Source organism: Rhinolophus sinicus, linkage group LG14, assembly GCF_036562045.2.
Source record: "Rhinolophus sinicus isolate RSC01 linkage group LG14, ASM3656204v1, whole genome shotgun sequence".
Lineage (NCBI taxonomy): Eukaryota > Metazoa > Chordata > Mammalia > Chiroptera > Rhinolophidae > Rhinolophus > Rhinolophus sinicus.
In genome coordinates, this window is record NC_133763.1 from 49412704 (window position 1) to 49439105 (window position 26402).

The 26402-nt window shown below is 39.5% G+C and overlaps 1 protein-coding gene across 50 annotated transcripts in view; it reads left to right on the forward strand.

Moving 5' to 3' along the window:
* PDE4DIP (phosphodiesterase 4D interacting protein) overlaps positions 1-26402 on the forward strand; it is a 176731-nt gene that overhangs the window by 105169 nt on the left and 45160 nt on the right. For all 50 annotated transcript variants that reach the window (XR_012491576.1, XR_002136045.2, XR_012491575.1 and 47 more), the window contains 16 exons: positions 5768-5899; positions 6587-6706; positions 6955-7047; positions 7160-7372; positions 8182-8340; positions 9204-9317; positions 9510-9647; positions 10322-10501; positions 11711-11905; positions 13002-13169; positions 13338-13419; positions 14786-14877; positions 17585-17701; positions 17971-18108; positions 19137-19249; positions 20344-20471. Coding sequence is in view for 46 of the 50 variants with exons in the window: in XM_074318453.1 (XP_074174554.1) it covers positions 5768-5899; positions 6587-6706; positions 6955-7047; positions 7160-7372; positions 8182-8340; positions 9204-9317; positions 9510-9647; positions 10322-10501; positions 11711-11905; positions 13002-13169; positions 13338-13419; positions 14786-14877; positions 17585-17701; positions 17971-18108; positions 19137-19249; positions 20344-20471 (2182 nt within the window). In the remaining 4 variants the exon portion in view is untranslated. The remainder of the gene's footprint in view (positions 1-5767; positions 5900-6586; positions 6707-6954; positions 7048-7159; positions 7373-8181; positions 8341-9203; positions 9318-9509; positions 9648-10321; positions 10502-11710; positions 11906-13001; positions 13170-13337; positions 13420-14785; positions 14878-17584; positions 17702-17970; positions 18109-19136; positions 19250-20343; positions 20472-26402) is intronic.

Here is a 26402-nt window from a genome sequence, read left to right on the forward strand (position 1 = left end):
AATTTGAGCTGTTCATATCTGCTGAATTGATTTCATGCCAGCCTTTTAAATTCAGTTATATACGGGGACCTGACAGATGCTATTGTGTTTCTATAGCAACAGTAAATGCTAGGTTCAGTTAACTTTGTGAAACATCTGGTATGTTCTACTTGATACAAATTCTTTAGTGATACCTTTACAAGGGTGGGCAATCTAGAAGGCATTTTCAGAAAGCCTGCTAAGGCCAACATCATCCTAGAAATTTAGAGCGAGGTAACAAATGAAATTGTAAAATTGTATCCAATAAGAACTTAGGCAGAAAATGGGAGACATTTTTAAATTTACACAAAATTGTCAGAAACAGATTATGTGAAAGTGTTACGAAAAAAGTTTTACAATGTATTTTCATTTGTATAAAATGTTAAGTATCAGTATGCCTGATGCTTGTGTACTTTTCTTTTGCCTCTTTTCTTTCAATGGAGCCTCACAGCTAAATATGGGCTCTACGGTATTTGTGTGATCAGACGTAGGGGGCACAAATTAAACACGGTGTTTTCATATCAGGATCTGAAAGCAACCTGAGCAGAGTGGGTGGGAAATAAGCTTTTATTTACCCCTCTCATATATGGCCAATATTGTGGAAAGATAAAGACTTAGAAAATTGCAGGCAAAACAAGAGGAGTATTTGCTCCATATTTAATTTAAAATATCTATTGGTACCTGCACTCAACACATTTTGGAGTCGGGAAGGATTTTAAACTTCATCTCATGCAGGCCCTGTTTAGAGATATGGCAAACTCACGGTTTAAACAACTTAGCTCAGGCCGAACCAAAGATCCCTTACCATTGTCAGCCAAGACCTTCCTAGTCTGTATATTAAACCACATTGCCTGATATACATGGAATCAACTACGTACTTTTTTAAAACGAAGAGCCTTTTTTTTTTCTCTATAACCTAAGGGTTCCAGGAGGATTCTTTAGGGATTCTGTGAAGAAAATTGTCATCCTAATAAGCACATTTAAAATTTGGCAATTGTACCTTTAGGTCAAGTCCCTTCACTTCGCTAAATTTGGACATTAGAAAAATGGATGTTTAAAACAGTAGTGTATGACCTTCCTGCTGTCACCTGGCTTACATTCTTTACTGTTCGTTGGATGATAAAACATCGAGAGGAGGGAGTAACATTCAGTGTGAAGAATCATGGCATTTCATTATTTTCTCTAATAATTAAGAATGTGGGGGGGAAATAGAAAGATACATTGGCCTCAAAGTGTTTGCAAACAAAATGTGTATTTTGGACCCCTGATCTATTGTTTAAGTCGGGGTGACATTTAAGCTCCTTAAGGCCTGTTGTGCTTTATGGCAAAGCCAGAGCCAAGTGGGACAAAGGCAGGCTGGTTTTTGTCTCTTTCTCTGTGAACAAATGTGGAAAGAACAGAAATAAATGTCAATTATTTTTGGTAGTTGTCTTTTTAGCTTATAGAAAGAAAAAAAAACGTGAAATAAAAAAATGTTTTCTTCGGCTAAATTGCACTACAAATAGGAGGAAAACCTCTTATCCTAAAGAGCAAGACTGATTGTTCTGTAAGGTCATTTTGATTCCTTTGTTTAATCCTCTGGTTAACCCCATGCTGTGCACTATTACATTATCACCATCACAATTCCTCCCAATTGCGTGTCTTCTTTTCTCTCTTTCTCTTTCATTCTTTCTTCCTCATATTAAAGAAAAACAAGCCACACTGTAATTCTTCTGCTTACTAATTTTCTGATATTATGTAAGTTAATTTATTTGCCCTCCGTAGAATTTATGCCTGAAGACCCAAGGCGGTTCACCTATCTAAAGAAAGGTTTGAAGCCTTATTCTAGCTGGTAATTTTCTTTATTGTCTGGCCCTGAACCAAAAAAGCTATGATGGGAGGGGTGTGGTCCCTTAGTAAACACCAGGTTGGCTCTGGCCCATGGGTAATTTCCTTGCAACGCCAGGGTCTGCTCCTGTGTGACTAGGGTAGGTTATACCTCTCATAGTTTAGCTATGCAACTAGATCAGGCCCTTTGGAAGATGTAAGCGTTAGATGCTGGTCGAAGATTAGGCCTTTCATTTTATGCTAGTTGATGGTTCTTGTGTATCTCTTATTAACACCAGGATAGAACATTACAGCAGCTTGAGATCTATGACTTGCTATTGTGGGGACTAGAAAAGTGCCCAGGAAAATGCTCTTGGCCCACAACGTCTAAATTACTGCTGCCTGTTAGCCTGAAGGCCTTACATTGTACAACTTAGGCCTGGAAGCAATTAATTCTCTTTTCTGATACTGGAAAGCATTTGTCCTGAGTCAAAAGTAACGTAATTTAAAATGGTATTATTATTACAACATGATTTTAGTAGCTGATAGTCTGCAGAGTTAACACTGATCAACCAAATCAAGTGTCACTGATTAAAAGTCTTCTATAAAAATAGAAGAGAGCTCTCTGAAATCTTCCTAAGAGCTGTTGGTTTATGTACTTGATCCTTTACATGAATTCATTAGGAGCTGGGGACTCAGTGGGACTCTGCTAAGTGCTCGTTTGGCACACTGTTATTGTAAAGGACATTTTCCTGAGATCTAAAACAATAAAGTTATACGAAGAAAGAAGCAAACATCTTCCAGCTTTTAGGTCAATACATTACTGTGATAATTCATGCCAAGATGGGTTCAAGATGAGATCTAGATTCATGTATACTTTTCTATGTCATTCTTTGGCTTTAAAGCTGCTGTTGAAATGTCTATATTAGATCTCTCTCTCTCTCTTTCTCTCTCTCTCTCTTTCTCTCTCTCTCTCTCTCTGGTTGTATTGCTAAGAGAGTCACTGAAGGATTAGAACATTTGCCAGGCCTGTTTCTGTTTGTTTGCTTTTGTTTTTATTGTTCTTGTTCACATGTTAAACAAAAACCTTTGCTCCCTGCAATATTCCAGGCATTGTAGTAGGTGTGGGTTTACAGGGGTGAAAGATACATCACCAACTTAAGTGCATTCGGTTTAATTGGATCCTTTGTTCCAATTTTCTCTGTTCCTTTGGACAAATTATTACCTTCTCTAAGTCACCATTTTCTCAAATGGAAGATGGGATTGGACCATCTTGATGGTTAGTTAAAAAGTTTTCTTCACCGTGCTAAGATTCTTTGATTTAAAGCACGTGAATATGCTCCCCTTTCCTGCCATTTTAAACTTAGGGCTATTTTAATTCTGCTTGTTACAGTTAAATTTGAAAGATATCTTATAATAGATATTACTGGAAAGTTGTTTTATATCGAGGAAGAAGCCAAGTTTTGCAGAGAATGTTTTATCATTAAATAAATGATAAAATTATTTATTTATCAGTTAGAATTGTACATTTCTATGCAATAGTTACCTCTCCCATGGGGTGACATAATTCACATTGATTCAGGGCAAGGCTCTCTCTTATACCGCAAACAACAAGTATCTCAATTTTGCAGGAGTCATTTTCCTCACTTCTTTTCTCTTTCTCTCTCTCCCACCATCCAGTCCTGTTGACTCTGCTTTCCAAACATCCCCAAATCTATCCCATTCTCTCTGCCGTCACCACCACCACTACAATCCAAGCTTTCACATACATTGCTGCCATAGCCTGCTACCTAGTCTCCGTGTTTCTTCTGGTGCTCGCCCCACGCTCCCTTCACCACAGCAGCTTGGGTGATCTTTTTACAATTTAAATATGATTGGACTACTTTTCTGTTAAAAACACTGCAGTCCATTCTCATTTTAATGAGAATGAAATTCAGCCTCATCAACCCTGCTGTACAGAAGCTGCATATGACTTGGCCCTGGCTTTCCTTTCCACCTCCTCGTGTATGACCATTATGCTCTCGTCCTGGCCTGTCCAGCAAGGGAGCCACGAGCCTCATGTGGCTATTCAGTCCTTGAAAGGTGGCCAGACCAAATTGACTGTAAAGCATACCCCTGATTTTAAAGACTTAGTCTAAAGAGAATGTACCGCATCTTGTTACTAATTTTTATATTGAATACAAGCTTATGATAATATTTTGGATATAATACATTGGGTTAAATAAGATCTTTTATGAAAATTATGTTCACTTATTTATTTTTTCTTTTCTTTTTCTTTTTTTTTTTCTGGCCGGGCCTCCACCCGAGCTGCCGCAGGAGCGGGGTCGGAGTCGGTTACCGACCTATTTTTTCTTCAATGAGAATACTAGGAAATTTAAAATTACACATATGGCTCATATTGTATTTCTACTGGAAAGTGATACTTGAGTCACATAGGTCTCTTTCCCAGGCGCCTATCCACCCTAGGTCTTTTCCATGAGCTGTTCCCTCAGCCTGGCTTGTTCTGTATGTAGATCTTGGCAGGTCTGGCTCCTTGTCGTCCAGACCTCCATTCAAATGCTGCCTCATAAGGACCTTCCACGGATCAACCAGTTTAGAGTCACTTCACCACTTTATCATGCTTTCCTGTTTCGCTGCATGGGACTTGTCACTCTCTGATATTTTGTGTATTTCCTTGTTCCTTTGTCATGTTAGCTCCCCGCTCCAGCCTCCACGGGGCTTTGCATACTCGGGCACTGAATAGCTGTGCTGGTTAGTATAGGGCTGCATACACGCTGAAGTACAAAAATTGGTAAATAGCGCTGAAGGAAGAGAAAAGATTTTTCTTCTGAAATCTTTTTAGTTCCAGTCAGTTGCTGGCAGGAAGGGATTTAAAGTAAGCTGTAACTCTGCCTGCAAGGTGGTGATTAGAGTTTGAAAGGAAAAGTATGAAAGAAATAAAAAATGAATAGCAGTTGCCTCTTTTATTCTCTTCCTGATGGGCTTAGATTTTTTCTAATTGGAATAGGGGTGGGGCGGGGGGGAGGGGGAATTTAATGCCACAGTGAATTTCTTAGCTCCTAATGAAAATTTGGTACACTTCAATAAGTTTATCTTAGTCCAATTGATCATCCCATGTATAAATAATATGTGTTTTTTTCCTTCTGAGTTATTTTGGTGAATCGATATTCCTATAACACATGCCTCCTTCCCAGACCACTATGGATTTTAAATTTTATTTTTGACTTTTTTGCTGTTTATTTTTAAATAGTTGCAAACTTTGAGAATTCATAAGAACGCCCAGATTCTCCAGATGCTAATTTTTTGCCACCTTTGCTTACTGTCTATATAGATACATTGTATTTTTTCATTCCTGAACCATTTGACAATTAGCTGCAGCTATGATGCACCTTTACACTTCAGCATTTATTTCCTAATAAATACTTTAGAACTTATTTCCTAAAGACAGGACATCTCTTATAAGTACAGTATTTAGTGTTGATAAAATACTATTATTTAATGTCTAGTCCACATTCAAAATCTGCCAGTTTTTCCAATAACGTGAACAGGCATGTTATAAGAAAGGTAGCTGGAATATAACGTCTCCTCTCTTAGGGGTGGCATAAGTTTGATCAGCATGCACTTTGAATTCCCTGATAGAAAATAGGATAAATAGTTGGTCATCATAAGCATTTTCCATTTTGAATTCTCCTCTCTTTAAACTCTGAATTAATTGCTTTAACTGAATACGTAGTATTTATGTAAGTTCGTAGCAAGAGGCAGACTATACAGTAAGGATTGAAGTGAATCAATTATCTTAATAAGGAATGGGACTATCTTCAGGAATTCATGCAAACACCTCTGGTTTTCTAAGTCTCGGGCAAAAGATGCCAAAAATGTTTGAAGATAACATTTATTGTTCCCTTACTCGTCACTTAACTTACTTGTCGCTGCTTCTTCCTAGCCCATGACTGAAGAGTCACTCAAACAACAAAAGCTGAATTCAGATGAGACCATTATAACTCAACAGTCTGTATCTGATTCCCACTTGGCAGAACTCCAGGAAAAAATCCAGCAAACGGAGGCCACCAACAAGGTATGACCCCCACCATGCCCCTTGGAGATCACAGGCTGTCCTCTAGGATGAGTCTGTTCACCTCTCTTTGTAGGATTTGGGAGACGGGCACTATGTATTCCTGATAATACTTGATTTAAATATTTGATTTTCAAGTGTAGTTCTTCCCTTTATTTCTCATCAGGATCTGCACTGATCAGAATTTCTGGGGCCTTCTAGGTCTGTGATTAAAACTTGAATGCAGCCTTGAACTGGATAAGGTGCCAAGATAGGACATGTGTGCTTTCGACTTTAGCTTAGCTTCTCACCCTTTCGTAGCCCATGGATTTTAAAATCTGCTCAGAAGACAATTCCCACAATTTGGATGCTGAGCTTTTTGGCCTGATTAGTGTCCTATGCTAGACAGCAGAAGCTTCTTGGTCTTTGTGTGACTCGTGAGGACAAGTGTCCAGTATGGCTGCCATCAGAGAGGATGCACAGTGCATGAGAACTGAAGCAGTTGAATGAAGAATTGAAGCATTTTAGATTTCCTGCTCCTTTCTCTTGCTGATTGACAGGACTTTAATGGTTACTATATGTGGGGGAAATAACAAGGTAATATTCCTTAAGAAATCCTTTAAAACTAGATTTGAGGAAGGACTTATGGTTGCATTTGAGGTTAAAAGAAATCATTGACCTAACAAACTGTTTTTCTTTTTCTGAATTCAGATTCTTCAAGAGAAACTGAATGAAATGAGCTGTGAACTGAAGTCTGCTCAGGAGTCATCTCAGAAGCAAGACTGTGCCATTCAAAGCCTCAAGGAAACTCTGAAAAGCAGAGAAAGTGAGGTAAATAATGTGGCAATCAAAGACCTGTGAGGAAATGATTTGTCCCTCCAGGTAGACAGGTATTCTATATTTTGTAGAAATGGATATTGTCAGACTTAACAAACTGTAGACTCAACAAGCCTAAAGAAACTGCACCTTAACCTAAAGTGGTATTTTGGAAATAGTCCTATTACTGAAATCCATGCAGGCGAGATAATGGAACTTCCATTTAGTTCACTAACATGTTTGGTACTCCCTCTCGTTTTCAGACCGAGGAGTTGTACCAGGTGATCGAAGGTCAAAACGACACCATGGCAAAGCTTCGAGAAATGCTGCACCAAAGCCAGCTGGGACAACTTCATGTATGTGAGGGTCACCTCAGCAAGACCCCAGTTGACGATGCCACTCGCCGTCAGTCTTCCCAGCTGCTCAGTGCTTGCCCTCCTTATGATTATGGTTTTCCCCTCTTTTCAGGGCTCAGAGGGAACGTCCCCAGCTCAGCAACAGGTGGCTCTGCTTGACCTTCAGAGCGCTTTATTCTGCAGCCAGCTTGAAATACAGAAGCTCCAGAGGGTGGTACGACAAAAAGAACGCCAGCTGGCTGATGCCAAACGATGCGTGCAGTTTGTAGAGGCTGCAGCCCAGGACGGAGAACAGCAGAAAGAGGCTTCGTGGAAACATAACCAGGTAAATCATTAATCATTCTGTGGCCCTCAATGCCGACTTTGCCCTGATGATAGCTTTTTATCAGGAGAGTGTGTGTGTCGCACCCTTGAGTCACTTGCTTAATCTAAGTCAGTCAGTTCGTACCATATGCTGAATACTGGGCTGTGTTCTGGAAATGGCAAGAGTAAAGATCATAGGTTCTTTCCTCTTAAGTTACTTGTAATTTAATATGAGAGACAGTCACATAAACAGAATTTCAGTGTGATAAATACGCTAGGGGAAGTATGTATGGGGCCCTATATGAATATATAGAAGGCGCTGAGGAAGGGAGTCAGGGAAAGCATCACGAAGGAGGCCACATCTGAAGTTATTCTCTAAGGATGGGTAAACTCAGCGAGACGGAAAAGGGGCAAGAACAACCAAGGTGAAAGGAATGGCACATACAATTAGCCATGTCTATTTATAAAATAATGTAATTCTTAATGGTTTTCTTAAGATTTAATAGAATGGCAGAAGTATCCTATCCTTGGGCTGATTATAAAGTAAAGGATCCATAGTGGGACAGAATCTTGCTAAGTAGTTATAAAGAGCTATCATTTTTAAACCAAAAAATTAGTACGGAACTATACTATCAAATTTACATACGTTCACCATCCACAGTTCCCACACCCTATTTGATTCCTGTATAACGTTCCTGTGGTGATTTTAAGAAGGGCACTTTCTGCTACTTTATATTTCATTCTGCATGCCTTGAAAGTTCGAAGTGACCCATACCTGATGACCATATGAAAATTTTGGGTTGTTTAAAAATGGGAATCTGTTTAATTCAGGAATTGCGAAAAGCCTTGCAGCAGCTACAAGGAGAATTGCAGAGTAAGAGCCAACAGCTTCGTACCCTGGAGGCTGAAAAATACAATGAGATTCGAACCCAGGAGCAGCACATTCAACGCTTAAGCCACAGCCTGAGTCACAAAGAGCAGCTGCTTCAGGTGAGTCCATGGAGTGATTTCAGGTAGCACTGTCCTCAGAGCGCTGACTCGTCTTTCCTGTGACCTCAAGACACCAGTCCTCCTGTGCTGAGTGCCGGCTACTTGTGTACCAGTGAGGGCTGGGCATCAGGAGGGTTCAAGAGAAATAGAAAGTGCAGTCCGTGAACCAAGATACTGACCACCAAGTGGAGGAAACAGTACGGACAGACCCGCGAGCCTTGAGCAATAGACTCAGGAAGTCGTTACCAAGCACCTCTGGGATGGGATAGTATATGCTAGGTGCTGGGGAGACAGAGACGATATGGTCACTGCTTTCAGTCTGGTTGGCGAAGACATTGCTCTAGAAATTTCCACAGTGGTTTAGATGATCAAATGAAAGTTTTAGAGAAAACTAGAACATGAAAGAGGAGAGTGATCAGTTCTACCTACTTCTTCAGTCCCAGGAAATCCATTACATCTCACCGCGCGTGCAGTTTTTTCATAGCATGCATATATTGTGCTTACGTTTTTTACTCTGATGGAAATACCCCCCCACACAACCTCTTCACTTGAGAAATTCCTGGTCCTTTTAAGAAATTGAGCAAATGTAATCTCTTTCTGAGGTCTTTAGTGACACCTGTAGGCAGAGTTAGACAGTGCAGCCTGTGTGCCCCTAGTAGCTAGCTGTTATATACATGCATACATTCATGCAATGCAGAATAGTTAAAAATTTATCTTTGTCATCTCTGCTAAACTGTGTGCCCCCTTGAAAGTGATCATAATTTGTTTTTTATCCTGAATACCTAACAAATTGCTTGGCAAGGTGTGGGAATTCAGTTAATGCTGGATAAATGAATAAAGGAAAAATTTTTTGGTCTCGTTAGGAATTTCAGGAGCTCCTGCAGTATCGAGATAACTCGGACAAAACCTTTGAAGCGAATGAAATGTTGCTTGAGAAACTGCGGCAGCGAATACAAGACAGAGACCTTGCTCTAGAGGTACGTCCCCTAATTTTGCCCACGACGCTGTGGATTATTCTACCCACATAGCTACTATAGAAATGTGTGCCTACTTAATTTGCTGCTTTTTGCAGTTGATTCTCCATTCCTTTATATTTGGAATCGTGCTGGAAAAGGGCGATCAGAGTAGTGAATCTTAACGGCACTTTAGCGTGCTTGCTTTTCTTGCAGCGGGCAATAGATGAGAAGTTCTCCACTCTAGAAGAAAAAGAAAAAGAGCTGCGGCAGCTTCGTCTTGCTGTGAGAGAACGAGACCATGACTTAGAGAGGCTGCGCGGTATCCTCTCCTCCAATGAAGCTACCATGCAGGTGAGAGCAAAGCTGTCATGACAGCGTCCCTCTGCCACTTGGAGGGTTCCAAGCCATAAGCATCAGCCCCTTCCATCGTTTTCTGAAAACCAGGGTATTTGCTTTGTAAGAAACAAAAAATACAAAAACGAACAAAAAGAGCAGTCATTAGTTTCATCATTACAGATTAGGAAATAGGAAGTTTTAGCACTTTTATGAACTTTGTAGGGAGAGGCAGTGAATATGGATTTCTATACGTAGTTCTAATTCATTTCTAGACCTTGTCAATGTCTTTATACTTTTACATAAGCATTGATAGGGTGCAGCTCTTATATTGTGGTTTTCTTGTTAGTGTTATATACACATCTGTGTATATTTATTTTAGAGTTTATATATCTAACCATCTGCCACTTCTTAAATAAGTCCTTCACTTCCTCTAGAGCATAGCCTGCTTCCTCCAAAATGCTTCATTTATCTTGGACCTTATATTTGTCTCTCTGTAAACTAGATGAGAGTGTCTAAAAACAAAAAGCAGACTAGTGTGGCACTGTTAGATTAAATACTAAGTTTCCTCTTTTTGCAAAAAAGTTGCTAGATAGTTTAGGAGATAAATTAAAGGTGGATCGGCTTTGTTGTATATCCTGAGGCGTGTGCAGGGGGCCCCTTGACTTACGGTGCTTTCTTTGTAACTGTAGAGTATGGAGAGTCTCCTAAGGGCCAAAGGCCTGGAAGTGGAACAGTTATCTGCTACCTGTCAGAACCTCCAGTGGTTGAAAGAAGAAATGGAAACCAAATTTAGCCATTGGCAGAAGGAACAAGAAAGTATCATTCAGCAGTTACAGACATCGCTGCATGACAGGAACAAAGAAGTCGAGGCAAGACTTTAGTTAACTTGAAAAGCAATTAGTTTAGTGATTACATGATGTCACTCTTGGATTTGGACTCTTGAAGCCTGCGAGGCCAGTGACCCAAGTCTGATTCTGTTCTGTGCCTACACAAGTGCCTAGACATTGGCTTTCACTGGGACGTTAGTCCCTATATGTGTAAACTCAAGGAGACAGTTATCGTTCTCAAAGAAGTTATGTGAGAACTGATGAGATCCAAAAAAAAATCCCCCTGCAATATAATATCTAACTTTCATGAGCTATAGTGCTTACGCTGTGTCAGCACTATTTTCAGAGCTTAACGGATATTAACTCATTGAATGCTCACAAGTCTGTGAGGTACATACTTTTATCCTTCTTTTACAGCTAAGAAAACAGACTTCTGAAGTGAAGTCATTTGTCCAAAGTAACATAGATAATAAGTGGCAGAGCCAGTGTGTAACCCAGGCCGTGTGGCCCCCCAGTTGTTCTTTTTTTAATTAAATGTATTGGGGTGACAATGGTTAGTAAAATTGCATAAGTTTCAGGTGTACAATTCTGTAATACACCATCTATATGTCATATTGTGTGCTCACCACCCAGAGTCAGTTCTCCTTCCATCACCATATATTTGACTGCCTCCCAGTTTTAATCACGACATACCGCCTCCCAGTATAGAAACGGGAACTGCGTCGCCCTGGTAATAAATATAGTGCTCGTTATTCTTTTTCAGTTTATCATTTTGTGTTCCACCTATAAAGTTACACTGGGGAGAAAATAAATGAAATAAATGAACTAACTATCCATTTATCCTCATTTAATATTAATTATTATGTACCCTGAACAAATAGAAAAAGGACTTATTTCAGAAAACAGTATGTAAGTTGCCATCATCAGTATTTTTTGTATGTTAGTGTTCATTCACTGAGCACGTATTTATAGCCCTGTGTGTGCCAGGCCTGTGCTAGATAAATCCAGGAAACAAAACTAAATAAAATGGGATACTTGCTCGTCAGAATGTCACAGCTCCTTCTTCTATGATAGATTCTTTTTTGTTTTTTTTATTAAATTTATTGGGGTGACAATTGTTAGTAAAATTACATAGATTTCAGGTGTACAATTCTGTATTACATCATCTATAAGATAGATTCTTATAAGCCCTTCGATCCGTAGTAGAGGGGATTCTTTCCTCCACAACTTACGCTGTTTCTTCTGTCTTAGGATCTCAGTGCAACACTGCTCTGCAAACTCGGACCTGGGCAGAGTGAGGTAGCCGAGGAGCTGTGCCAGCGTCTGCAGCGAAAGGAAAGGATGCTGCAGGACCTTCTCAGCGATCGAAACAAACAAGCAGTGGAGCATGAGATGGAGATTCAGGGCCTGCTTCAGTCTATGGGCGCCAGGGAGCAGGAGAGCCAGGTAAGGACTAATCCACAGGCCAGAAGAGAGTCACTTACTGCCTTTGTAGTCTGCGTGTAGGAAGCACTGAGCCTCATAATGTGTGTATGCGTTGTATTTGTGTCTTTTTACAGTCCATTCCGCTAAGCTTTCTCCCTTCAATCTATAAAATAGACTATAGCTTTACATCAGTCATCAGAGTATGAAATATAGAACACTTTTCATTTGAAAGGGGCCTACACCATACATGGCCCCTCCCATTAACTTCATTATGGACATTTTCTGTTCCTTAACATTCTCATAACACAGTCTCTAACTCTGTACCACGGCCCTAATATTTCTTCTGCATCATAGGTAGACATACAACTAGCTGAAGGAGAAGAGATTCTGGAAGGCTGACAGGCCTCTTCTAAGAAAACTGGTGAAAACTCTATTGCTAGAAATAGAGCAGAAGGACGGGGAAAACTATCCGCTTCAGGAAATGACTTCTTGGAAAGCATGTTGAGTCACAAAAGACCCGAGTTTAAATCTTAGCTTTGGCATTTCATAGTTATATGACTATTCCCCACCTCCACGTTTAAAAAAAAAATCAGTGTTTCAGCTTCTTCATCTATAAGTAGGGCCCATACCACTTACTCCGCATGGAGTGTTATGTATTAGTACTAATTTAAGTATCCAGTACAGTGCTTTGCATCTGGCAAGTACTCAGTAAACATGATTGATCATTCCCAAATCTCTCTTGTTCCATGTTTCCACAACTAACTTTCATAAATCTAATATCATAATTCTAAGCAGCAGTTATATAGCACATGTATCCCAGACTAAAGAAAGACAGTGGTTATACCAGTTCAAACCAGATTCATGGCACCTTAGAACCAATTTCAGATTATTTTATCTTTGATTTGTTACATTCAATTTTTTCAATATTCTGCCTATGAGAGACTTTCTTTCCACTCATCGACTACGTTTTTCCGTATAAACAGAGAACAAGGAAACTATTTTTTAGGGTCCCACTGGCTTCATAAACGGTTGGCTTTTAACAAATGTTTTATCAAAACATACATTTTTTTATTTTATTAGAGTATCTTTCTAATGTGATGTGTGATTTCCTTACTAGGCTGCTGCAGAGAAGATGGTACAAGCCCTAATGGAAAGAAATTCAGAATTACAGGCCCTTCGCCGATATCTAGGAGGGAAAGACTCCATGGTGTCCCAAGCACTTATCTCTAACCAACCAGCTGAAGTTACCTCCATCAGCCCCCATCTTGGAGAGCAGACTGATCAAGTAAGAGCTATAGACTTGTGTATATATTCACGCCAACTGCATTTTCTTTTTCTCTTTAAGGCATAAGTTTCACTTTAATACGGACTTGTGTGAGAATATTCCAAGCCCTTCTCTTTGTGATCATGGTTCCTGCATCTTCCTAAATCCCCCAACTCTTCCAATTTTTAGGGTTCCGTGCATATCCCCTCCAGAGATGATAGCAGTTCCTTGACTGCCAAAGGGGGTACCAGCATACCCAGGTCCTCGTTAGGTGAGTATCACATTCCATTTCATTAAGGAACCTCTGTCTTTCCTCCCTGCAATTCTCTAATAATAGGTTTGGCTAAGACTCTTCCCTTCCTACCTTCATGGAAAAAATAAATGTGGGTCACCCTGAAAGGATGAGACATGTCTGTTTTCGGAAGACCTGCCCTTACCTCATGTTGAATTGAGGGTATTGCTCTGGGCATGGAATTTGCCCCAGAGAAACTGCATCCTGATTCTCCCTTTCAGATAGCTTTGCGGGGATTCCGAAACGTAGGCGGTAGTGTTTCCAGACGGGCACCGTGGGGCCGTGGGGCTGACACCTTCTCCTGGTATCTTTGCAGAAGGCTGAGGATGCTCGCTATAAGCTGATATCACCTACATTCCGGTGTCGGGAGGGGCAGGCAGTGTACATGGAGGGATTGGCCAAGCCTGGCTCCATCCAAGAGATGGGTGTAGGCCTTGAACTCCCGAAAAAAGGAGCAAAATTCAACTGGATGCCTGGGATTAGAGTCTCTGCCTTTCACAAAGCAAAATGTTGGGATCTAGGGTAGCTTCAAGGAAGACATTTCCCACTGAGTTCTAGAAGTCGGACTCGCCATGACTGATGAAGTGCTGGTCAGACTCCTATGATAAGAAAGGTTGTGGACTTAGAGAGTTAACTTATGATGTTTTAATAATATGAAGAATGCAGAAACTCAGTTCCTGTGTTATATTGTAGGGTATTACAGAATTCCATAGATAAGCCATACAAGCAGTCATTTTTTCCAGTAGTAAAACTTTATGCTGCTTGAAGAGTAAAGAATGCTGGATTTGTTTAATTTACTCCCTATTCACCGTTTTTTAAAAAAGTTGTTTTCCCCAACTTTTTATTTTGAAAATTTCAAGCCTTTAGAAGGTGGCAAAGAGAGTACATTAAACACTCCTATACATTTTTATTAAGATTCGTTAGTTGTTAACATTTTGCCTCATTTGCATTATTTCTTTACATCTACACACACACAGATATAGTGTTGTTTTTTTTCTGTACCATTTAAAATTTACTTGTAGACATCATGACACTTCATCCCTAAATATTTCATTACGTATTTCTGAGAACAAGGGCATTCTCCTACATAACTACAGTATGATTATCACGTAGGAAATTTAACCTTTGTGTGGATATACTATGGTTTATTCAGTTCTCTTTTTATAGGGGTGTAGGTTGCTTGCAGTGTTTTGCTTTTACAAATAATGCTGCAAAGAACAACCTGTACATATGTGTTATTTTTTATTGTTGGAATGTGTCTTCAGAGTCAATTTCTCAGAAATGAGGCAACAGAGATCACATTATGTTCATAATGATTAAAACTAGCACTGTTTTTCATTTTTAGGAGACTTGGACACAGTGGCAGAGCTGGAAAAAGAGCTGAGTAATGCCAAAGAGGAACTTGAACTCATGGCTAAAAAAGAAAGAGAAAGTCGGGTGAGTTTTCTAGTCAAGCCTAATATCTAAATTCCTATTTTTCCTTTCAAAATAGTTTATATTTAAAAGAGTACAGTTCTCCAAGTATAATATCTGGGTCCACATACAAGGTATGCTGTTTTTTTCTTTCCGGAGAAAAATATAAATCATGTTATCTACACGTTATCTCTCTGACATGCTCTTGTTTTTATAAACGGGGACTGTTAAAACTTTTAAGTGCTGAAATAGCAGCTTTCTCTGCCCATTGCTAACTGGAATAAACGATTGTGAACTATCTGTAAATAAATGAAGTGCTATGTAACTGCTGCTTAGAATTATGATATTAGATTTATGAAGTCAGTTGTGGAAACATGGAACAAGAGAGATTTGGGAATGATCAATCATGTTTACTGAGTACTCGCCAGATGCAAAGCACTGTACTGGGTACTTAAATTAGTACTAATACTTAACACTCCATGCAGAGTAAGTGGTATGGGCCCTATTTATAGATGAAGAAGCTGAAACACTGATTTTTTTTTTTTAAACGTGGAGGTGGGGAATAGTCATATAACTATGAAATGCCAAAGCTAAGATTTAAACTCGGGTCTTTTGTGACTCAACATGCTTCCCAAGAAGTCATTGCCTGAAGTGGATAGTTTTCCCCGTCCTTCTGCTCTATTTCTAGCAATAGAGTTTTCACCAGTTTTCTTAGAAGAGGCCTCTGAGCCTTCCAGAATCTCTTCCCCTTCTGCCTCCCTGTGCAGGTAGTTGTATGTCCACCTATGATGCGGAAGAAATATTAGGGCCATGGTACAGAGTTACAGACTGTGTTAAAAGACCACTCAGTGTCATGCGTGCCTAATTTTTAAAGTTTAGCTGACTAGTCAGTGTAGTTCCTCAGTTTCATTCCACCTCTCTGCCAGAGTTAGATCTATAATATAAACCCTGTGTTCAGATGTGTGATGAAATCATCTTATGCCTTTTAATTTCTCTTTTCATACCATGTACGTCCTCACTAACAGACTCATGTCACATGACTAACGCTTTGAGGATATGAAATTGTGTGGCATTTAAAAAATACCAGTTTTAAAAATCCCCTATTTTTCCCACACCCCCCCCACTGCCTCTTTTTTTTCTTCTTCTGGTTCTACCCTAGCCGTTATCTGATTATTCATGTCAGATATTTTAGTTTCCGCATGCTGTTCCTGTTTTTCTCATATATACTCAATTGAGAGTAATGTTATTTTTTGGTTGGCCCTGTGCTCGGGATTATAAAATCCTAATGGCTCTAAATGGACTCGTGTTTTGAATGAATTATATTTAGCTACATAGTTTACCTTCCTGTGTCCTTAGTCAGCGACCAACTTCTCAGTTCAGTGCCATCAGAGTCGTTATATTCCCTCTGATCTTTGGTATTTACCTGAAGCCATGTATTTTCCCAAACTTTTAAACATTCTTCCTATTGTCTTGAGATAACAGTAGCAGCAGCAGCAGCAGCAGTAGCTGTCATTCATTGACTGCTGCTGTGTGCCAGGCACTTTAAATACATTTTCTCTGTTCTCAGCCCTGAAAAGCAGATACTGTTCCTATTTTACACTTGAGGAAACTGAAGCTGAGTTTAAACGCCTTGTTGGGGAGATTTTGTCACGATTTAAAACCCATGTGTGTCTGACCGCAGACCTTCATCGTGCTCCAGTAGTGTCTTCCTCATGTTCTCATTTTACTTCAGGGGAGCAAATATCTAGATAGAGAATGCTAGAGGTCTCTCAGAGGGCCTAATAGATAGCACCGCTTTTTCCATACCCAAGATCTGAACTAACTGAGAAATACACCAAAGTAATGGCAGATAGTTTGATACTTTAGGGAAGATATTTCAGGCAGAGGGGAGAGTAGGTGCTAAGGCCCTTAGTTAAGAGAAAGTCTGATATTCCTGAAACAGAAAAAGCCCAGTGTGCCTGGAGAATCATGAATCAGGAGTAAAATGTAGGTGTTGAAGTTGAAGATGGAGGCAGGAGCCAGGTCACTAGGTTCGTTATAAGGATTAAATAGATCCAAAGCATTTATTATAGTGTGTGGGACATAGTAAGCACCCGGGAAGTGTTAACACCTGTGGTTAGTATCATGCTTCTTAGTGAACTTCGATATAATAGAATACTTGTCATTTTCTGGAGAGGAGAAACAGAAGCTACAACCCTGGAAGTTTAGGGCAGACAGTGCTAAGCATTTGGTAGGACTTCTTCCCAGGTGCTGGTGTGTTCTTCCATCAGGAGGCACGTAATGTTTGGTGATGTCATGTGATGTTAGCAGCCTCTACCCATTAATTCACCAAGGAGTGCAAAATGTAGATATTCTCTCATTTTTCATCTGCTAGCTGAAATAGTCATGTAAGGAAAAACTCATCTCTTCTTGCATCTGCCAGGGGTGACCAACGCCTTAAGGCTCCTAAAAAAATCATTAATTAAACAAGCGGGATGTGTTATCTAATTCATTGAACTGGAGGACATCACTAGCCAGGCACCCGCACAGCCTCCCACAAGCCGTCCTCTGGTGCCGTGCGGGGTGCTTTATTGTTCCGATCTCGTGCAGCACTGTCCACGTTCTAGGTTTCACTTGCTTTATGGCTGCCAGTGATGATATGGTACGGAAAACGTTTGCCTCGGGGTTAAATATGACTGTGCGAGGTATTGTTTCCTCTGCCCACTGACTTCAGGGTTTCTTCCGTCCGCAGATGGAGCTTTCTGCTCTCCAGTCCATGGTGGCCATGCAGGAGGAAGAGCTGCAGGTGCAGGCTGCCGACATGGAGTCCCTGACCAGGAGTGTGCAGATTAAAGAAGACCTCATAAAGGTGAGTACCCGTCGGGCGTCTACAAACAGTGTTTGGATGCCCCCAAGTCCCTGGCCAGTGTCCCCTCCTTTGATACACTGTTGGTTTGAGTCTTTGGATGTTACCCTGTTGTCTTTGACTTGTATCAAAGAGTTGCGAAGATTTCATAAAGACCATGTCATTACCAGCGTCCCCACTTGAAAGTAGAGATTCTTAGAAACACTTCGCTCCTTTGCTGAATGGTATTTTTATTACTATTTTTACCGCTATTCTTGTTTCCTGACTTCTAGGACCTGCAAATGCAACTGCTTGATCCTGAAGACATACCAGCTGTGGAACGCCTGACCCAGGAAGTCTTACTTCTTCGGGAGAAAGTTGCTTCAGTAGAATCACAGGGTCAAGACGCTTCGGGAAACCGAAGACAACAGGTACGTTAATAGATTACAAGCCTGTTTTCTACTGTGAAATAAACAATGCGGATCTCAGTTCCCTGGAAGGGGTCAGTTGATGGGATTTCAGAGAGAATCTGTGCTCTGAAGTTTCCTGCCTCGGCCAGTGGCAGCCGCAGAGTCTCTGTTCTTACAGTTGTGATTCTGAAAGGAGAAGCCGTTCTTTTTGGACATGCACTGTCAGTTATCCCCCACTCTCATCCAGAAGTCACCTCTCTCTCAACTGAATCCTTCTCACACACCTGCATTAACCATGTCCAAACCTCTCCCAGTTTAAAAAAGAAGAAGAAGAAGAAAGAAAAGGAAAAACACCTCTGCCTCTGCCCCAGATTCTCATGTGGCGACTACCCCATGTCTAAGCTTTTTTCAGTGCCAAACTTTTCAATAAGACCTGCTTGCCTGTACTCCCTGCCGCCACTACCTTCACTCTCACTGACTACTACCTTCTCCCTCCTGCCTGGCTGTTAACGCTACCAATTCCCATAACCAGATCTCTGCTGGTTTACTGCTTGTCCACTTGATACCTCCTCTTCTTTATGGCACTTACAGCCCACAGTGACACAGTGACAGATGTAACTGGTGAATGTCCTTCCCCTGACTAGATAGTAAGCTTATCCCCAGACCAGAGCCTGGCACATAGAAGGGGCTCAATAAATACTTCCTGAGTGAATGAAGAACGCTAGTAAGTCCTGTTATATTTCCCTCTTGCCCTTCCTCTCTTTCTCTTCTGCTCCTTTGTCTTAGCCTCTTTCCTGTGCTGGCTTCTTTCTTCCCTTTCTTCTACTTGCTTCCATGTTTGAATTCTGCCTTAATAGAGTTTTTTAAAAAGATTATACATGTGACATTGATTTGAAAACTAAAATACTATGGAAAGCTTAAGTAAGTAATAATAGTGAGTTTTCTTTAGTCATAGTACATGCTAATACATTCTTTTGGTCTCTTTCTCAGGAGTAACTGACCTCATGTCTCACGTCTCCATCTGCATATTGCTTTTATGTTTTCTTCAGTTGCTGTTGATGCTGGAAGGACTGGTAGATGAACGGAGTCGGCTCAATGAGGCCTTACAAGCAGAGAGGCAGCTCTATAGCAGTCTGGTGAAGTTCCACGCCCATCCAGAGAGGTAAGAGAGTGACCACTGTTGTTCCTTTTATTCCTCGTTATGTGAAGATGCTTACGATATTGAAGAGGAGAGCGAAGGAAAGCAGGGACAATTATTGGGACTTTCTAGTTTGTCATTTGTCGTGTGGATTGCTCTGAGCCCCGGTGTCTGAATCTTAAGTTAGGAATAGTGCCCATTATTGCAAAGATCCAATGAGAAGACCTGACAGGTGTCTAAAATAATGCCTTGCATTTCACAGGTACTCAGTGTGTGTTCCTTTCCTTTCTCTGCTCCATGTCCTATCGAATAGCATTAAAGAAAACATATTGTGATGGCTGATGTCACCCCAAGATCACTGATAGCCATCATGATGAATATATATTCTTGCACCTCTTGATTTTGGGTCATGTGTATTATATTGCTCTGATTCATTTTATATTCCCCACCCTTTTTTTTTTTTTTTTTTCCATTTTGCTTTCCCTCCTAGCCCCTTTTTCTCTTTCCTAATTTTTATTCTTTTGCTATTCAGTTTCTTCTGGTTTATTATTGGGTTAAAAAATTTTTTTCTTTCTACTTCAAGAAAATGAAGGCAGGTGAAGGTACTATAGGATCATTTGTGTTACTTTTTAAAGACTCTCTGGGTCTTTAGTCTTTGTGGACAGATTCCTTTTCAGAGCACTTGTCAAGTTTGGTTAACAAATGAGAGAATAAATATCTTCAATACCAGTCCTGCTTGGTTCAGTATTGCTTCAGTTTGCCTTTAGTTTTCCTGGTTTTGGTTTTTTCAGAAACTAATGCTCTTAGTCAAATAATGAAATTTTTCTCATTTGGGCTATAGGGGTGTGATAAATCTGAGGAGCTATAATTTTATGTGAGATTGGCCCAGACTCTCGGCTAAAGGGACAAGCTTTAAAGAAAGGAGCAGGCCTTGCTACTCTCCCAGCAGTGAACACAAGCACCGTGATATGACTGCATTCATTTATTGTGTCCTGGAGAATAATTACTTTAGAAAGTCCCATGGCTCAGAATGACACACTGATGGCTCTGGAAGCATATGTGGACTCATTATAGTTGATGCCTAATCCATTTTCCTTCCATGTGGCCTATTTAATCAGCTCTGAGAGAGACCGAACTCTGCAGGTGGAACTGGAAGGGGCCCAGGTGTTACGCGGTCGGCTAGAAGAAGTTCTCGGAAGAAGCCTGGAGCGCTTAAGCAGGCTGGAGACCCTGGCCGCCACTGGAGGTGGGGAACTGGAAAGTGTGCGAGTTCGTCACAAGCATGCAGCCCAGGATGGAAAACCTTGTTTGCACTAACCAGAGAGAGCCTTGCCTGACTTTGGCAGAATTAAACGGTGACTTACTAATGATAAAACTGGTACAACTAGCGTCAACTGCAAAGTGAGACACACTTTAGTCTACCTGTATTTCACGGTACATACCTGTCTCTAAGTTGAATGGTAGAGGTTACAATCTACATTTGCACATTTTAAATCATTCCATTTTAGTTTTTCCACCCGTTTTCATTCTTTTCCCTAGCTCTTCCTTCTGATTCCCCCATTCCTCTTGTGGGCCAATAAAGTTTATTCCTCCCCCACTTTCACAATCCACTTCATCATGTTGTAAATGCATGCGTGTGTATTATTTTTGCCATTCAGTCAACTCCTGCTCTTTGAGGGAGAACAATTTTTTAATCAAATGAAAGTTTCAAGATGAGAGAGAGAGAGAAAGTCTAGAAAAATAACTCTGCAAAAGTGGTATAATCCTTATCAGAAGGCAATCAAAACCAAGTCTTCCAGCAGTCGACTGCATGTATTGGGAAGGTCAAGTTAAAGATTGGAGGCAAGGACTCTTAAAGCATTTATAGTAAACCGTCACGTGTAACATTATTTCAGAGTTGGTTATTGGATGACAGTGAAATTAGATTTGGTGCAGACTAAATTCCATTAAAAATTTTTTCTTTAAATACAGGGTATGTTATTTAATCAGAACATGACTTTAAGAAAGCTGCCAGGTCATCCAGAGTCAGAATCCTCTATGTAAAAAGAGATAATTTCAAATCAATGTCCCCCTTTAAATTTCGTACTTCACCAAATAAGTTATTATAGCCAGAGGAGTGTACCGCTTGTATGTTTTCATTTGGTCGTGGCACTAGATGGAGTCCTGTATATTTCACTTCTTAATACTTGTACATTTCTCCATATTAAAGTAAATAATAGGCTTCAGGTTTGGAAGTGTTGGAATCGTTTAGAAAGAAATGTCGCAGATCTATGTTCATAGGTTTTGGTCATTGTCTCAATGCTTTCTTAGGGCAACATGACAGGTGTAAGGAGAGGGGCCCTGGAGATTGTATTTCTGGTGTATTCAAGGTCAAGAGTATAAAAAAGAACCAAGATTACTTTGGAGCTGTGTGGATTCAGCACCATGACATTTCTTATTTTGTTGGATAAGTTTCTTAGATTAGAAGCTGAGATTTCAGTTTTTAAACCTGGAATTTGATGCGTAGGAATTGAGGCTTTCTAGTACCATAAATGTGACAGGATTCCATTGCTAACAGTGGAGCACAGTGACATTTCTGTCTATCCTCCATTTTTTTTACATGACACTTTTATTTCTTTCATGTTCATGTGTTAACATGGCTTGCCTTACATTCTAAATGCCATCCAAGTTTCTGTAACCTTAGCCATGCCTGTAACAGAACATCAGTCGAACTAAAGTGGACAGGGAAGAAAATATTCTGGAGAAACACACTAGAATTTTCTGATTAAGTATTTTGCAAAAGATTGATAGCCATCAGCCTTTCTCTTAATGGAAATGCTTTCCAGTTTTAATGGCTTGGTTGTAGGGAGAGGAGTTATTGAAGAAAGGAGATAGGAAAATAAGCAAAACCATCCACTTTTCTTAGTCTTCTAATCTTAAGAGACCCTTTCTTGCACAGAGCTTTTTGTAACTTTCTAGAAGTAAGGAGGGGGGTAATCAAGTTATATGTCAACCAACCAAAGACTAGTCTGTCATGTCATTTCAAGGCATTTATGAAACGTCTTCCCTTAATTTTACTAATAGACCAAGGAAGCTTTCTAAGTCTCCTGAGATTCACCCTGGGTGATTCTTGGGTCTGATGGTTCACAGTGATTACAGAAATTTATGTTAATTACCACTCCTGCTTCTATAAACTGTGAATGATCGTAGGAATTTCCCTTGGTATCTTGAACTGTTGCTAAGGGTTAGAAATACTAAGGTAGTTGGATGAATAATGAGAAACACAACTTCCTATCAAAAAATTATCGAAACAGATTAGGGAAAAAAATGTGAGTTAATTCTGATCCTGGTTTGGATCCCGAAAAGATAGACTAACCTGTGCTATATTTACTTGTCTTTGGAAAACATTTTAGAAAATTTAGTGATTTAGCGGCCAAGGATAAGTTAAGAGTTTGATCTTGATACCGTGGATATGACTAAAATCCGGTTCTAACGTTCTGGTCTTAGTAGCTGAATGAGGCTAGCCAACTGTGCTACTTGGAGAAAGCTTCATGGTCTCACAATTTTCTGTGATAATTTGACATCTTATTAGAACACAATTCTGATGAATTTTGTTCTGATGCTGTAATTGAACACATCATTTATAAAATCATGTTTAGCATGATACAGAATTCCATTCTCTCTTCAGGAGCCCAGACCCTTTCTTTTACGGCATTATTCTACCTCTGTCAGGCATTTTTCAACATTACTATAATTTTAGATAAAGCATCGTGTGCTTTACTTATAGGATCTTATACCTGAATAAAAAATCTGGAAAGAAAATGAATGAATTAAATTCTCACCATGCTAAATTGGAAGCATAGAAGTTAAGTTGAGAAGAATCCCTATTAATAGACCCACATTTCCTTTTTGCGTAATAGCAAATGTGCAAAGTAACGGTTGTAAGAAGGCAGGATAGGTTAAGTCTATAGCTTTAGAATTATAGAGTTGGACAAAACCTCCAAGAGGATTTATTTATTGAGTAAAATGGAAGTCCTTTTGATATCTCCCCTAAAATGTTTACTGTTGCAGTTTTTTTTTTCTTTACTATTTATTTTTAGTGTTGAATAGTATTTCATTCTATGGATATAGCACATCTACTTTTTTTTTTTTTAGTTTCAGGTGTACAAAACAATGTAATAGTTAGACATTTACACCCCTCACAAAGTGATAACCCCTCTCCACTAATCTACCCCTCTGACATCATATATAGCTGTTACAATTCCATTGACTCTATTCTATTCCCTATGTTATGCTCCACATCCCGTGACTATATATATATTAACTTATAGTTGACATTCAATATTATTCAGGTTCAGGTGTACAGTGCAGTGGTCAGGCATCTCCACCATCCATGAAAAGGTCTCCCTAATAAGACAAGCGCCCAGCTGACACCCTACAACATCTTTATAATTGATTACATTCCCCAAACTGTTTTTCACATCCCCGTAGCAATATAGTGTACCAATTTGTGCTTTCTAATCCTCTCACCTTCGTCCTCATCCCCACCCTGCACTATTGCAGTTTTAAATTATATTGTTGAAGTCTGATGATTGTTAGTGCCTAGTATAAATCAACATTTTTCTGGTGTTTTCTTTTTAGCTACTTAGCCAAGTTACAACATTTTTGAAAAGGCATGATTGGGCTCTTCTAATGTTGTCAAATTTTTGGTTTGATAGGGTGTACTGTTATCCTTACCCCATCCCTCCCTTCTCCCACCCACTTCTAGTTCAGTTTTGGACAGCAGCAATATTTTGGGTATCTCTACTTCCTTATATTTTAAAAATATTTGTCAATGCCATTTATTATAGTAAGAGATCTATTAAAGATCAAGAAAATCTTGACCTGTATGGGATATTAGATCCTAGCCTCAAGTTGTGTACTTAGGAGGTTCTTTAGTATATTCTACTTGCACAGTTTATATGTAGATGGTCTCTGTGGCAGATGAGTATACAAGACCTATCACATTTATACTTATTTATGCTTCTAATTCAGTATCTGGTCCTGAGAAATTTCACTTACAGCTTCAAAATAGTTGAAGAAAATTGATTTTAGTTCTCTCTGTTTCAGTCTTCCAATTGGACCCAGAGTCCTCTGAAAGGAGGAGCTGCTCAGATTACCCTAGAAGTTGTCCCTTTCTCTGAGGGATAAAGGTTGACCCACCTAAAGTCATTTCCCTTTGGACCGTAAGCTTCAGAAGGAACAGTATACTTTAATACCTTTGCTTTCCTTGAGCTAGTACGAAGAAACGCCGGTTCCTGTTGTTAGGATAAAGTCAGTGTTTTATGATTTCGTGGTTTTTATATGAAAAAGTCACAGAATCTTCACATTTGATGTCCCTGAGAAACTCAAGTTCCCTCTTCAGCTAGGCCTCAGTAGTAATTATACAGGTCTGCAGCCAGTGTCCGGCAGGGAAATGTGATAAACTTCATATAAAGTTAGGAAGAAATACTAATAATCTACACACGGTCCATTTTCCATCTAGCCTTGTAGAAGTTGTACTTAAGGCAGAATAAATGAAATTAGCTTTTTTTTTCAGTTACTAACATCCTGTGCAGTATAAGCCTGTATTTTCTCTCATTTCCCTTTGGGTTAAAGCTCAAAGAGCTTTTCTTCTCCCTTTGGTAGTATAGAAATGTTTGTACTGTAGAAAGAATAGCTAGGAGTAGGCAGCTTATCTAAGGCAACCCAATAATAAAAAACAGAAGGAATGAGTAAATTGGACAATAAATCAGAGTGATCTCTGTGGGGTAGTAGTGTCTGAGTCCGAACACATTTGGGAATTTGATTGAAGCCGCCCTCTCACTAGACATTTGGAGCAATAACTTTGTTAAACCGTTTTCTTATGATCACCAGACAAGCATGTTGCTAGTAAGTAGTCTGTGTATTGACAGAAGGTAAGTCTTCAACTTCTTTCTATATAATCACATGGGCCAGGGTGAGTTTCCCAAGTAAACAACTAGCATTGTAACTAGCTTCCAACAAAGGATAGGAAGTGGAAGGGAAGCAAAACCATAGAGCTGGCCAATACTAATTTTACCAGATTGCAAATAAGAATAATTAAACTTATAAAGTGATTTACTAATTCTTTTTGCATTACTTTCCCTTTTTGTTGTTTAAAGTCAATTTCCAGAAATAATCTTTATCATACTGTTTTTCTCTTGCCAAGGCTGGATGGAAGGATGAAATAGAAAGTTCAGCAACATCAGAAAACATTAGATCTAAAATAATCTGGAGCGTAGGGGTGTTAAGTACAGAAACCAAATCAGCTTCCTTGTTCCCTTCAAGGAACTCATAATTGTCTAGCAAACGCATGTAGCTTTGCTCTTAGTATATAACATGAGTATTCAGTGCTGCTTTTTGCAGGTATCAAAATTATTGCTCAAAAAGACCAACCCCAATCTGTAAGCTTTGGAGGCATGTGTATATACAAGTACATTTTACAAATCATGAATTTCTATTTCCGTCAAGTAGTATCAGTTTGATAGTAAAAGCAGCTTAACTTTTGTCACTTAAATTTTTGATCCTCGGGCTGTAAAAAAAACCCAAAAAACTAAAGTGATTCATAACAATTTAAGCAAAAGAGGAAGTGACGATGTTAAATGATCCAGTAACTTGGCATTAGATTATTTTCAGGACTATTTCCCCATCAAAATAATTGTATGTTTTCCTCTGGAAGGTCCTTTTTCTTCGTGGCACGGTGCTGTGTTAAACTGTGTTAACATTTGTGCTGAAATGGACAGTACTTGTTGACATATATAAGTGTTAGAATTTCAGCTACTTTAGTGGAGACAAAAAATTGTTTCTGATCCAATAAAAGTATCAAAGGCCAAAAGTAACTATTTGGTTTTATTCTTAAAAGATTTTTGAGAAAAGAAGTAGAGAAAGCTCCTATCTTTTTCTCCTTATTGGAGAATCAGTCTATTGATCATTGTACTCAAATTCCCAGAGTAAGGCTCTGGAATGAGTGAATGCCTTTGTATTTACTTAAGTAAAAGAAGGAAGAGGAAAAAAACCTCAATTTTTCTGCTCTCCAGGGAATGAGACTAAAGAAACTGCACTATACTTCCCACAGAAACGTGAAATGGAGTCCTTTACCTTAAAAACCCTTTCTTGCTCTCCTTGCTGAAGGAGAGAAGTCAGGATGAAGATTTGAGGA